General features: G+C 36.7%; 1 protein-coding gene across 1 annotated transcript in view; it reads left to right on the top strand.

The window, feature by feature from the left end:
* LOC121430226 (adhesion G protein-coupled receptor L3-like) overlaps positions 1 to 15700 on the top strand; it is a 26419-nt gene extending 10719 nt beyond the window's left edge. Inside the window, exons 10-23 of the mRNA XM_041627503.1 lie at positions 1064 to 1494; positions 3189 to 3383; positions 3897 to 3971; positions 4462 to 4588; positions 6332 to 6454; positions 7181 to 7371; positions 8975 to 9030; positions 9952 to 10081; positions 10753 to 10859; positions 11907 to 12009; positions 12756 to 12906; positions 13304 to 13370; positions 15058 to 15124; positions 15595 to 15700. Of these exons, the coding sequence (XP_041483437.1) occupies positions 1064 to 1494; positions 3189 to 3383; positions 3897 to 3971; positions 4462 to 4588; positions 6332 to 6454; positions 7181 to 7371; positions 8975 to 9030; positions 9952 to 10081; positions 10753 to 10859; positions 11907 to 12009; positions 12756 to 12906; positions 13304 to 13370; positions 15058 to 15124; positions 15595 to 15684 (1913 nt within the window). The 3' untranslated portion in view covers positions 15685 to 15700. The remainder of the gene's footprint in view (positions 1 to 1063; positions 1495 to 3188; positions 3384 to 3896; positions 3972 to 4461; positions 4589 to 6331; positions 6455 to 7180; positions 7372 to 8974; positions 9031 to 9951; positions 10082 to 10752; positions 10860 to 11906; positions 12010 to 12755; positions 12907 to 13303; positions 13371 to 15057; positions 15125 to 15594) is intronic.

The following is a 15700-nucleotide window of genomic DNA, read 5'->3' as shown; positions in this document are numbered from 1 at the left end:
CCATCACCACATTGAAAAAAATCTTGTAATTTGGTCTGAGTATAGCACATTACGGATCAATTTTTTTCACATAAGGAAATTACAACATGGCTGGGATTAGAACCCACAACCCTCTGTTTCAAAGTCCAGAGACTAATCCACTGGGCTACAACACTCTAGCCTGGGAACATGAAATGTGTTCCATCATATAAAAGTAACAAGCAAAGAAAATTTCATGTCAAAAAAATTGAATTGGATTTTTAAAAATATCTTGTGACATAAGCTATCTTCATTAGATATGAAATAATTTCGAACAACATTCAGCAAATTGAGACCAGCTGGGGCGTTTTATGAAAGTTTTCTGCTCTCAGAATTTCTGCGGAATCCTTATTTTTGCATGGCTCAAAAAGCACCGGCCAGTGATTATTATTGTGGTAACAGATAATTACACTTCGTCTAATTGCCCATGAGATTTACATACTACCTCTACTGTCTAAGAAAATGGAGGGAGGAGAGGAGAAAAATAGAAGTAAAATAAGAACAGGAAGAAAAATAAGAAAATGGAGGAATAAAAAAAACACTTCTTCTAGTTTCACCCTTACTACTACTACTACTACTACTACTACTACTACTACTACTACTGCTTCTACTCATACTACTACTCATACTTCTATTACTACTACTACTACTACTACTACTATTGCCCCGGGGACCTCGACACGTCTTCAGTACGTGTACGTGTTCGGGCTGCCGCAGTAACTACTACTACTACTACTATTACTACTACTACTCCTACTACTACTACTACTGCTACTACTCATACTACTATTACTACTACTACTACTACTACTACATTACTACTACTACTACTACTACTACTACTACTACTACTGCTACTACTACTACTACTGCTACTTCTACTTATACTACTATTACTTTTACTACTACTACTGCTACTACTACTACTACTAATACTACAACTACTTCTACTATTACTACTCTACTTTACTACAACATGATATTGAGCAGCATTGTTACATCCTTGTCAGATCAACTTACATGACAATCTCCTCTCTTTCTACAGGTGGATCCACAGTGTCGCCAACCTTCAAGGAGGTCTCCACCACATCTAAAGCAACAACAAGAACACCCGGTACAACGCCCAATGGCATAACCAACGCAATGAGCAGTACTACCAAATCAACAACTCCTTTGGCTGTCTTAGGCATGACATCACCAGGGCAGGTTCAGAACTCAACAACAGTTCCCAGTACTGGTAAAACTGGTTTTGCCACGCCGACGGATGGACCAGCGTCGACTGCAGGTCCGATGTCCTCCACGACAGCCGCAGGTTCATCCACCAGTGGAACACAAAGTCACCAAGGTGGCAGCGATGGTGGTGGTGGTAGTGGTAGTAGCCCATCAATCCTGAAACCCTCTACAACCACTGTATCAGATGGATCGACAGAAAAGCCTAAAGAGAATGTGCCAGATGAGATTGTAAATGCCAAGGGGGTGAGTAAGACATCCTACATTGGGAAAGAAGACCTTGATGACCAAAGGCATTCTAATTAAACCCTGAATATTGGCCAGTGTGTAAGCTAAAATAGCACTGTAAGCACATGGTAGAATCAACTTTCCTACCCACTTGACCAGTATTGTAATGGAGAATAAATCATTGTTTTTTATGATGACATCCCTGTATAAATCTAAATTTATTTAAGAATATTACAGATTTGACTTTTCTCTTTTTGGATCATATAAGCCTAGGCAGTGTTTTTCAGTAATAATTTTCTCTAGTTAGTCTAGAAGATCTTAAAGGGATGGTCTGGGCTGAAAGTATTTATAGCTTAATAAATAAAGTAGAATTCACTGAGCAAAATGCTGAAAATTTCATCAAAATTGGATAACAAAGTTATTGAATTTTAAAGTTTAGCAATATTTTGTGAAAACAGTCATCATGGATATTCATCAGGTGGGCTGATGACGTCACATCCCCACTTGTTCTTTTGTATTTTATTATATGAAATTAGGTTTATTCAAATTTTTTCCTCCAAGAACTAGAAAAATTGGATTGACAACTGATTTAGTGCATTAGATATTTATTGCTGCAACCTATTTCATTATAAGGGAGACATATTATTCACACAAGTATAAAAATAATGAAAAAAATATGATTTTATGTAATATCATAAGAAAACAGAAAGTGAAGATGTGACATCATCAGCCCACCTAATGAATATACATGATGAATGTTTTCACAAAATATTCCTAACTTTTAACTTCAATAACTTTATTATTTGTTATCCAATTTTGATGAAATTTTCGGCAATTTTGCTCAGTGAATTCTACTCTATGTATTAAGATATAAATATTTTCAGCCCGGACCATCCCTTTAAAACAAGGGATGGTGACTTGTATATTCAAAATAACGAGATATCGTAAAGTGGACAAATTTAAATTATAACAGTGATTAACAATCCAGTGCATTGCTAATTGCACATTGTTCACACAATATTTAATGCAAAATCATCAGCAGGAACAAAACTTCCATGAATGATGTTTGGATGGCAATGAACGTGAGAGCAGATACAGTCCTCATAACATTTTGTTTTTTGTCCGTTACAAATTGATTTATTTCTTGTGCAGACATTGATAAAAATCAATGCCTATCGTATTTCCATTCATTTTAAATTCAAGATAAGATATCACTCTTGATTAAATGCCTTGCTCAAGGGCATAGGTACCTTGGTTGGAGTTTGAACCCTGGACTTTCCAGGTAGGTGTTTCATAAAGCTGTTCGTAAGATAAGAGCGACTTTAAGAACGACTGGTGATCCTTTCTTATGCGCTAAACCTTTGCCAATGAATATACCATTTACCACAAGAAAGGATCACCAGTCGTTCTTAAAGCCGCTCTTAACTTACGAACAGCTTTATGAAACACCCACCTGGGGGCCGTTTCATAAAGCTGTTCGTAAGTTAAGAGCGACTTTAAGAACGACTGGTGATCCTTTCTTACGCGCTAAACCGTCGCCAATGAATATAGCATATACAACAAGAAAGGATCACCAGTCGTTCTTAAAGTCGCTCTTAACTTACGAACAGCTTTATGAAACACCCACCAGGTCTGTAATAAGACGCCTGAGACCAATTGGTCAACTCCACTTTGATTAATTTTTTTCACTGATTTTTTTTCTGTTGAAACAGGTTGATGAGGTCTTCCTTGCTGTCACCGTTCCCAACATCACTGTGTCCTTTGAGACGGCATCCGCAGCGCTCAAAGTTGTTGCCAACCTTACGCATAAGTCGTCAAGTTCACTTAACAAAGAGGATATCAACAGCATTAGGGGGACCTTGACCGCTGTTTCGTCGCAAGCAGCCTCCACAAGAGAAACAGCGCAGGTGGGTGTTTCATAAAGCTGTTCGTAAAGTTACGAACGACTTTACGCACGACTGGAACATGTTCTTAGGTCATAACTCAATTACACAGGGATATCACATAGCACAAGAAAGGATCACCAGTTGTGCGTAAAGTCATTCGTATCTTACGAACAGCTTTATGAAACACCCACCTGGTCTGTTGTATCATTACAGAATTTTTTTTCAAGAAAAAATCTTGGAAAATGATAACTCAGATAATCTTGCAGATCACATGAGCAGTACTTAGTGCGAGTTATTAGTTTTGAAAATGTGTTAACGAATCAAGTGAAGAAGTTAGTCAGTAGAGGGAACAAGTTAGTAAGGCATGGAACAAGTTAAGAATAAACAAAAGTTATGTCAACCTTTCATCAGCGGCTCTGCAATACACACCTGAGAGAACAATGCATTAATTTGCAATAATCGCATTATAGAAACCTGTGTTTTTGTGAAGCAACTACCGTCATCTCATGAAATATTAACTTTTTCTGATTTCAGACATTCTTGGACGTGGTTGGAAGTATTCTTGTACCAAATGACACTTCAACAGATTCTGGGAGAGATGTTTCTGAGGTATTCTTTCATACTTACCCTTAAACTAAAGAATTGTTCTCAACAACGATGTGAACGATTGGCTTCAATATTTTTATAGCAAATAACGATTTTATCAGAAAAGTGCTAAGAGAATTTAGCACCTTTTTCTGCATTAACTTTGCATATCAAAGGTATTCATTTAATTTCATGGACAATCAACAAAATGTTAATGAAGAAATGATTGAATTTATCATTTATTGGTGTTAATACTTCATGCCGAACCAACAAATTCATGATGAAATATAAGATACAATCAAGTCAGAAGTTCAACTTCTTCCTGATACATGAACATTAAATTAAATTTATTAATTCTTCCGTGCAAAATTGTACTGTAACTGTATTCTAATTGTGCAGGGCCTTTTGTAAAGAAGTTTGCACACTTAACAGATTACACTGGTAATTAAGATAGAAATGAATGAATAAATGAATTGTTTTCATGATTGTCATGATTTTTTTCCCTTCCAACTAGAATTCAACATCCCTAGAGAAACACGCCAGTAGTATGATGGAAATTGTAGAAGTGTTTGCTACGGATGCGGCTAAAAATCTCTTATCAACCGCCGACAAGGAGGTTGTCATTCAGAATGATAGATTAGGTGAGAAGTGTAGAGTTAATAATAAACCGGTGCTTATATAGCGCATAATCAGTAAAAACTGTTCTGTGCGCTTTGCATTTACAGCTTCCCAAAATTTCCACCATTCCAATAATTAATTTCTTTGTCGAGGGATGTTCAATTTTTATGTGGCATAAATACAGACTCTAACCAGTTTGCTAAGTGGTGAAGGTTTAATGTAATAGTTAACATCTAGAGAAACAAAATTGTTGTTTAAAGCATAAATCTACATCATTAAGTCTCGTTTAAGAGGAATATGTAGTCCACTGCCCAAGTTTGGAGGAGCGAGCATGAATGTATTGTTTTACTTTCAATTGACCGCGAATCCTGTCATGAAAATCTTTCCCCATTCCACTCGACTCCTCCACACCCCATGTGCCTAGTCAAAAAAAATTTGATAAAATGTTTTGAGGAGGCGCAATAGCTTAGTCGGTAGAGCAGGGGATTCGTATTCCAGTGACCCAGGTTCAATTCCCACTTGGTGTACTAGTGCCCTTTGGTAAGGCATTAATCCTCAGTACCAGGTCCTTTGGGGAGGACCGTAAGCCTTGGGTCCTCTGGTTGCATGCTTACAAGCATTCATGCTTTCTTATCAATCAGGTAAAAAAAAATCACCCCCAATACCAATACCAATTTTTGTAACATACTGATAAAATGTGTCTTTACGTCAATGGTGTTGTGAAAAAGATATATCTCCCGGAGTTTCAAAGTAAAGGATTCGATCTATATGATATAAAATCACGGGGGTTATAGGTGTATCACTTTATCTTCAATTTGCTTAGTTTCCTTACTTAAACAGAGATGCAAACTGATAGCTCAAAAAAATCCTGAAAACCCAGGCCGGGGGTGGGCCGGGGGTCCAGGGGCCCGCCCAGGGCCCCTGGCGGGGTCAAGGGCGAAGCCCCCTGAAGCTGGAACGTTTTCTTATTCTTTAGAGGGCTGAAATCATTAATCTACAGTAGTACATAACAAATAATTAATGACATAATAAACTTCATATCATAGGCAAGAAAGGTGCTCAAAAAAAAAATCATGTAACCCGTACTCATTACGGTACGGGTTAACCTGCTGCGGGTTAATATGCTGCGGCCAATGGGTGCGACTCGGGACGGGTGTATGTAGCAGCTGGGGTGCCCTTTTTCACTCACTGTACTCATCAACAAGACAATCCTATACTATTGAAAATCCATAAATCACAATTTCTATCAAAATGATGGATAGTTCACACATATGAATTGATGAATACGCACCAGTCCACGCCGATTAGCTGAAATCCCGCGGCAGACAACCAATCACTCACGCAGCAGCAGGCAATTGCAGCCACACCGGGCCGTGCTTCGAGCGGTTCTACCGGGCGATCGCCCGACTGGGATAGCGCTGACACCCGTATCCCTGCAGGGTATAGGGCGGCGTTTGCAACTGCTACAATGTATTGCTCGCGCGTACCGTGCAAGTACAGTACCAGCTAAACTTCATGCTGCGCACAACGCTAATAATTTTCCGTCTGCGCAAATTGGCCATCCAAAATTGAAATTGCGCTCTCCGTAGCGAACTCCGTGACAAGATTTGGAGGGGAAATTTTTACGGATTTCACTTTGACAATCGATTTTTTTTTCCGGAATATTTTTCAGCAAAGGAAAAAATCCGGAATTCCGGAAAAATCCGGAAAATTAGCAACTCTGCTTAAAGAACATTGTCTTAAATGTTTTCATTATTCATGGATAGTTCTACATCTAACCAAGATCTCGCCCGATGATGTCGAAAACACCACTGAAGCAGTAACCGTCAGCGTGAACTCAACGACTAACGAACTTCACTTTCCACCATCTGTATTTAGAGGAAAAAATGGTAAGAGAATCTTACTTTAATCAAACTCTCCTTTGAGACCAACTCACTAGCTTGGTCATCTGTTATCATGCTATATTGGCCATGTGTTTTTACAAGAAATGTGTGCTAGAAGAACCTTTCCATTGTTTGGTAAAAAAAAATATCCTACTCATTGCCAACTACATAATGTAGGATTTGTATAGCGCAAATATCCACCTTGCTAGGTGCTCAATGCGCTCCTATATTACCCCAGCTAAGCTAATCTACTGATTCTGATTTGCACAGCTTTTTGAGGAATTACTTCCTACCAGTACCCATTTACCTCACCTAGGTTGAGTGCAGCACAGTGTGGATAAATTTCTTGCTGAAGGAAAACAGGCCATGGCTAGGATTTGAACCCATGACCCTCTGTTTGAAAGGCAAGTCAGAACCACTCACCCAAAACGCACCCACACTGCACACCCATATGCACACATCACCATGAAGTTTCCCAAAATGACCATGGTTACATCTTTTTGATTATGCAAGAAAAATTAGACTATTATAACGTCGCATGACAAAAATTGTAATTCCATACCTAGTGAAAAAAAAGTGATTTTGACATAATAAATTGTAATATGTGGTAATAACAGGTCAATACTTTCAATATCCTTTCAAGACCTGCTTGAAATAGAATACACTCAAATGAAATGAAGCATTACACTGTAATATTTTCCTGTAAGATGACAATCTTTTGATATTCTTTAGTTACAATCAGCGCAGTGGTCTTCAACACTCTTCACCTGACGTCATCGTCTCAGCTTGGTGGTCTCCATGGTAACGACACGCCTACCAGTGTGGGGTCAAAGATCATGTCAGTCCAGGTCGAGGCAACGGACGGGTCAAATATCACATTCAGTGATGATGATCCCATCGAAATGGTCCTAGAACTAACCGAGGTGAGAATTATATCATGGTGGGACTGGTAAATATGGCCTCTTAAGGGCGCGTTGCTATAAACATCTGATCAAAACACTCATGTAGACTTCATTAAAACACAGTAGCCCATATTCTGAAGTCAGGTTTAACTTAGACCACGGTCTAACTCTGTGCTAAAATTATGGGGAGCCACAAAAATCAACATTTCTGTTTAGATTGCATATTTCTTACGTTTACTATATTAAGTGGAGGTTTACGGTTCACCATGTGTAATATGTGTCATATTACACATGGTGAACCATAAACCTCCACTTTATAAACTCCACCACACAAACCTACAAAGATCATCTGGTTCACTACATTGTTTCCTTTGCTTTCATAATGCATAAGTGGAAGAGCCGTGGTGTAGTGGTTCTAACTCTCGCCTTGTAAACAGAGGGTCATGTGTTCGAATCCCACCTCGGTCTAGCGTCCTTTGGCAAGGCGTTAATCCACACTTTACCACTCTCGACCCAGGTGCTAAATGGGTACCCGGTAGGATGCGAAAGATATCGCATGTTTGATTTTGCCAGCGCCATAATGTGGCTGCGATGAATGCAAGGAATGCTCCCCAGGGAGTGAAAATTGTGCACTTTTCCTGCTTGATTGAAATGAATCCAATGACTGTAATAATATGCTGTAACGCGCTTTGGGCCATTCTGGGAAAAGCACTTTATAAAAATTGGCTATTATCATTATTATTATTAATGCAGAAAAATACTTCATTTATCATTTCCAGACAACTATGAACACATTTAGTGTCATATGTGCTAATAGATTGGATGTGCACTGTTTAGGGATTTGTGCCCTAACTGGCTCTCCACAAGCACAACTGTAAACCAGGGGGGCGTTTCATGAAAGACTTGTCGGACGATTTATCCGACAAGTCCCATTTTATCCGACAGTTACTATAGTAACAGTGCCTCTCAGCCAATCAGAATCAAGGAAAGATGTCAGATCTGACAACTTTTCAGACAAAAATGTTCATGGAACGCCGCCCAGGGTTTAATTTAAACCCGGGTTCAGAATACAGGCCAACGGGTCTACATTTGGGACATTCCATTTAAGCTCATTCAACAGATAATGGCTTCGCTAATACTAAAGATTTTATCATTTTTGCTACATCCCGATTGCCATTTGTCAGCATGCAGTAAAGTGTGACATTTTGTCTGATAAAATTTACTAACCTCTATCTACGGTTAGCTCTAAAAACAAAACTATCAAAAAACCAAAAACTCCTAAATCCCACTTGTTAAATTTTGAGAGATTAAGAAAAAAATCATTATTTTATTGGAATATTGACTCAATGCTTTGTTAAATATTTTGTGTTGTATTATGCATTTTCTTTGTTACTTTGTATAATTTATGAAAAGTTGCAGAAAAAGTAAATGAAGTAAAAAAACAAAACAAACTATGCAGTATTTATGTTACATAAATGGTGATACATTAACCCAAAGCTTCTTAATGGTGGCAGCAGTGGGCTTAATAAAGCTCCAATCATCACAGAGAAATCCTCCGGAACATTCCTCATGAACAACACGTGTATTAATCCAACTTTCATTTTTTTTGCATTTTCCTCACCAGGATGCCAACACAACAAACACTCAGTCATTGTGCGTCTTCTGGGAATATTTAGAAGAGTAAGATTTTTTTTTCAACATTTTTCATTCAAATATATGTTGTGGGGGCTCCTGTTCTACTTGACTCACAATATGGATTTGTATTACGTGTTAGTCTGTAGCTTCTATCTGTGTATGACAGATAGTATCATATTTGCACAAATTAGCTAGTTCTAAAACCCTGCACATATTCTTTTGTCATTTGAATCTCATAATGCTAGGATTCCCCCCTTTTCCTCTTTAAAAAAAATGCATGCAAACAGCAAGTATACTGAGAAATAGTCATATATAGCAATTGTGATTGCAAAAGTGCACAACATATAATAGTATTGTACCTCCACTTCTAAGGCAATCATAACTGATCAAAATTGAAATTAGATATTCTGAGAAATGCTCATATAGCTATTGTGATTTAAAAAACACACACCATTTAATAGTAATATACCTCCACTTATCTAGCGATCATAACACTGTATGCTTGATAATCAGAATCAAAATTGAAATCAATTGAACAGGCTCAGTTTCTAAAATAGTTATTCTTAGAAGTACTCAAAACTCTTTGAGCAACTTGAGTATGAAGTGCTAAAAGGGATGTAGAAAACAATTTTCTAGTATAAAATGAGACTGTATTTACTATAAGTCAGTTATACAAAATTATAATAATTGAATCCCAGTACTATTTCAACTTAAGCTAGTGGGATTCATTGGATGGATATTCTTATGGCTTTCCATAGTCGTTTCTTATATAATCATGTCTTGCTTTACAAATATGTTTTATTTCACATGCCAGATTTTGTAAATCAAGGAATGATAAGAGCATTTCACAACTTCAACATTCACAAGTAGAAAGTATGAAAATCAGTTGGTGTGGGGTGTTGATATTTATATTTGTAATGATGTCATCTAAACATCATCATTATATATGTATTCATATTTTCACAGTGTGGAATCAGGAGGGGTGTGGTCTACTGCTGGTTGTCATAGAAACCAAACCAAAGGCCCTCAGATCACATGTCATTGTGATCACCTGACCAATTTTGCAATCCTTCTCCAAGTCAACCCAAATCCAAAGGTGAGCATCATAAAACTAATCAAAACATCATATTTTTGTCATTAGGAATATACTACACTTTGATAACTTGTAATTCTTTCTAAATTTTTGGTAAAAATCATATTGTGAAAAAACTGTTTTTTCTTAAATATATATAGGGGCTCTCACATCTAGACATTTTAATATCTCTTGTAATAAACTAATAATAGACCTATGTTCATAACTAAGTTAGATAGCACATATAAATTTCAATTAACTTCACATTCTTTCCTTTTATCATTAAGTAATTTATATATCGTTTTAAAGTTTTGAATATATAATGCCCCTTTTATTTTCAATATTACAGTGAATTGCCAACTCTCATACTGTATAAAAAAGATAATGATAATATTAATAATAGATCCATTAATATTACATATTTTACTTTTTAGGGCTTAATACTTGGTACTATACTGATATATTACTAACAGAAAAGTAAACTATCAATGACAAAAATCTTATTTTTTCATTATCAAAGTAATATTTTGTGAAAATGAATGAAAATTAATGTTTATTTGAATGAATGAAATAATGATCATCAATGCTATCATTTCCATCTATTTATTTTATCATCCTATTACTACAAATTCAAATCTTTAAAACTGCGAAACATCGACCAAACGACCCTCTACGTCATTACCTTCTTTATCTAGGTACTATCCCTTGCTCACAGAGTGACATTGGATATGCTAACCTACATTGGCTTGGCCCTGTCTATAGCTGCTCTAGTATGTACTCTCACAACATTCATTTTACTCAAGTAAGTATACTACAGGTAACTCAATCTGACTTGAATCGTTTGTGACTACATAAATTCTCATGAACTTAGGATAACCGGTGTGTAGTATCAGTTGGTAGAGCGTCCATCTAACGACCGGGAGGTTAGGGGTTCCGACCCCGGCCACGTCAGATGAAGACGTTAAAAGATGGGAGTTGCTGCTACACTGTTCGGCATTCAACGATTGAAGGGATAAAGCAACGTCAATCTGGTGCTGCACAGTGGCAGCAGAGCCCATAATCAATTGGGGAAATTAAATTTACGGAGTATTTCTGTTTCAGAATTCTATTTTGAACAACTAAATATGGATTTTCAGTTTTTTTTTTCATTTTCATAAATTCAATTAATAGAAGAGAAATATCACAAAAATCTTACATAATCTGGTCTAAAAATATGCTTTAACTTCAATATTTAACTTATAGGAGGTCGACTTAAATAAGTTACTAGAATTAGACATGATTGATAGAGAAGAATATGGTTTGTATTCTTTGCTCTACATCACTGACAAAATCATAGAAACAAATAGTATTATGATAATGTATCACTTTATTTCTTGAACTAGCCCTGACAAATATACTTGAATGAAGCGTTCCCTTTTACCAACACTCCTGTCATTTGCCAGAAGGGGGGTACCAAAATTCTGTTTAATACAAATTTTTACAAACAGGGGTGTGAGTGGTCACAAATAAAAAGATCTGAAAAAAGCTGTGGAGTGGTGAAAAAGTTTGAAATAGAACAAACTCTCGTTCTTTTTGTACAGAGGAAAGCCCCCCCCAAGAAAAAAGCTGAAATTAAGCTAAAATCAAAACCAAAAAAAATTTGAAATCAGATAAAAATCTGAACTCTCACACCCCTGCTTACAAATCAACATTTTTGGCATGACTTTGGGACATTTCTAAATTGTTCAATAGAAGCTGACTGTCCAGACAAATGTGGAGAGACAATGATTCTTGGCCTTTTTGAAACCATCATAAAAAGAGACATTGATTGACAAAAAATCTGATTTTTGAATCACTTTTCTACTTGCAGATTGTTGAAATCTCAGCGTACAATAATACATGCCAACCTGTGTATAGCATTACTATCGGCACAGCTTCTGTACCTGATCGGAATAGAGAGAACAACTCCAGCGGTAAGAAAATTCAAATTACCCTCTTCGCTCTTTTCTGCTTACCTTCAATCTAATAAGTGCTTTTATTAAAGTCTAATTGTAATAAGTTTGTTAAACTTAGGATTGAAATTATTTAGGAGTTGGCTATAAATGCAAGGGAGAGAGTATTGGAGAGTTAGTAGGAATGGGGAGGGGGACGCAGGGAGAAATATCTGTCGATTAAACTCTAAAAGCAAGCTAAGAAATAATAATTGTCAAGTTTCCAGAGTTATCTTGAAAGCTTGGAATCTCTTCCAGGAATACTCCCAAGGGAGTGGGTAAGAGAATTTATTGTGTGCAGCTAACTATAATCTGATGACAGGAGTAGCTGTAAAAAATACTGTGCAACATTTATATAATTATTAAAACAATGATTATAAGCGGTACCGAGTATCAGTGGCGGACCGTGACCGGGAGGAGACTAAGCATTGGAGGGGCACAGACAATACAGTGCCCCTCCAATCATTGTCTCCTTCGGGTTGTGGTCTGCCACTGCATAGTATTACTCCAACTTTAGCACGGCCCCCCTGATCAACTGCTTGAGCATTCAAGGAATTTCCTCCTCCTCAGTACCCATTCACTACACCTGAGTGGAGAGTGGCAAATGTAGATAAATGCCTTACAAATGAATACAACTCAAGAGCACATACATATATATCATTCAAATGTAATAAGCACTATCTGAAATGGAATATCATCATCTTCTCAATCATCTCTCTTACTTACAGGCATTGTGTACTACAATAGCTGTGCTACTGCATTATCTCTTTACATCGACGTTCTCTTGGATGTTAATGGAGGGAATCTATATTTTGATGCAGTCTCGTTCTGCCTACGGGAAGGGAGGAAAGACGTGGATGTACATGGCGGCTGGATGGGGTAAGATCGAAGGGAAGAGGGAAAGAGAAAAACAGATGGAAAGAAAATATGGCGAGAATTCTATATGTATCCTTGCCATTATGTAAAAATATTAATATGGCTTAGAAAATTATATGTGAGGTTTCATGTATAATACTGAGGATGGTAAAGAGGGATGAATATGAATATATTGTTGTGGGACATGGTAAAATGAAAAATTCAAAGGAGAAAAGAGAAGGGAGTGAGAAGAAAAGAAGAAAATGAAGAGGGCACAAAGCCAAGGACAGATGAGATTATTATTCTGATGCACTTTGCTTGGCCAACAACAGTTGACAAATGTGTTTCTAACAGACAACTAGATAATGCACACATGTACAATGATGAATATATGTTTGTTTTTCTCCTCTGTTTCTTACAGGTTCTCCTGTTGTAATTGTAGCGATATCTCTTGGAGTGCGCCTAGATGGATATGGCACAGATGATTAGTAAGTGGACACAAGAATTACCATCTTTTCAAGAATATGCACTGATTTTTCATAATTAATTTTTCCTGATAGTCATAACGTCATCATTATAAAGAAAAGAAAAATTTCATTTGAAAGTTCAGCATCTATTTGTGCACTGTAAAAGACTTGCTGGGCTAAAGCCAGAGTCATGATAACCAGAGTTCTTGGAAGCACATAGAATTATGTAATATGCGCTTTATACAAAAACCTGAATATTATCAATATAATTTTCTTATATTTTTGGTAATTTCATTTTAGTGATCTAATGAAAATGAATGATGAGCCAAAGTTAGTGAAATTCATAAAAGATTACATTACATACAAACATAGCTTTTACATTCGTATCTATGAATTGAAGAATTTTACATTCATTTTTGTCTCACCTGCATAGCAGAGTGAGACTATAGGCGCCGCTTTTCCGACGGCGACGGCGGCGGCGGCGGCGTCAACATCAAATCTTAACCTGAGGTTAAGTTTTTGAAATGACATCATAACTTAGAAAGTATATGGACCTAGTTCATGAAACTTGGCCATAAGGTTAATCAAGTATTACTGAACATCCTATTAGAGTTTCATGTCACATGACCAAGGTCAAAGGTCATTTAGGGTCAATGAACTTAGACCATGTTGGAGGAATCAACATCGAAATCTTAACCTGAGGTTAAGTTTTTGAAATGTCATCATAACTTAGAAAATATATGGACCTAGTTCATGAAACTTGGACATAACGTTAATCAAGTATCACTGAACATCCTGCATGAGTTTCATGTCACATGACCAAGGTCAAAGGTCATTTAGGGTCAATGAACTTTGGCCGAATTGGGGGTATCTGTTGAATTCCCATCATAACTTTGAAAGTTTATGGATCTGATTCATGAAACTTGTAAATAATAGTAACCAAGCATCACTGAACATTTTGTGCAAGTTTCAGGTCTCATGATTAAGGTCAAAGGTCATTTAGGGTCAATGAACTTTGGCCTAATTGTGGGTATCTGTTGAATTACCATCATAACTTTGAAAGTTTATTGATCTAGTTCATTAAACTTGGACATTAAAGTAATCAAGTATCACTGAACATCCTGTGCGCGTTTCAGGTCACATGACCAAGGTCAAAGGTCAATGAACTTTGGCCGAATTGGGTTATCTGTTGAATTACCATCATAACTTTGAAAGTTTATGGATCTGATTCATGAAACTTGTACATAAGAGTAATCAAGTATCACTGAACATCCTGTGCGAGTTTCAGGTCACATGATCAAGGTCAAAGGTCATGTAAGGTCAATGAACTTTGGCCATGTTGGGTATTTTTGTTGAATAACCATCATATCTCTGTAAGTTTATTGGTCTAGTTCATAAAAAGTGGACATAAGAGTAACCATGTATCACTAAACATCTTGTGCGAGTTAGAGTAGTTTTCAAAGTCAGCACTGCTGCTATATTGAACTGCGTGATGCAGGTGAGACGGCCAGAGGCATTCCACTTGTTTTCTGTTACAGTAATTGCCATTTGATATCCTTATGATTTTATTCAGGAAATAAAATATTCAAGCACTGAAATCCATGATACATGTATAAAGCACTCAATTACCGGTAGTTAAGATTCAATGAAAACTGGAAAGAAAAAAAGAACCTATGAACAAATTTTAACTCCAATATTGTCTTTTCAGTTGTTGGTTATCTGTTGAGAATGGACTCATGTGGGCTTTCGCTACTCCTGTGCTTCTAGTATTGGCTGTAAGTTATTTTTTTCTTTTTATCAAGTTGAATTTGGGTTAGGGTCACATCATACTATACTGGGTTTATTTTATAGGACGCATAATTGAAGAATAGATATAACCTTTTTGAAATAATTTTTTTTTCCAAATATCAAAGACATAAGATGAAGTGAAGAACAGATAATTATACAAATGGGAAAGCCTTTTAAGATTCATATTTTTAATTTCTTATTTCGAAACATTGGGAAAAAATGCTGTCAAAGCTTTTCCCATCAAGTATACAAGTAGTTATTCAGGATTTTTTTTTATAGAATATGCACAGGACACAACCTCTTTGTTTCAAAAGAAAACTCCCATTTGACTTTCACTACTTCTAGAAACCAGATAAGACTTGAGTTTTGAAGGGGGGAGATATCCCATCTGAACTAGATAGGATCCTGTGTGGAAGCAGTGGTGTATATTTTAAAGACAACTTTTTATTTCATATAGATGAACACAATAGTCCTGATCATGGTGATCCGTGTATTCATGGCGCTCAAGGCCAACTTGGATAAGACAGAAGCAGAAAGATTAAGGTAGGTGGCAGATGTCATTG

The sequence above is a fragment of the Lytechinus variegatus genome, chromosome 16, assembly GCF_018143015.1.
Source record: "Lytechinus variegatus isolate NC3 chromosome 16, Lvar_3.0, whole genome shotgun sequence".
Classification (NCBI taxonomy): domain Eukaryota; kingdom Metazoa; phylum Echinodermata; class Echinoidea; order Temnopleuroida; family Toxopneustidae; genus Lytechinus; species Lytechinus variegatus.
Note: the sequence above shows the minus strand (reverse complement) of the source record. Positions and strands in the feature narration are given on the sequence as shown.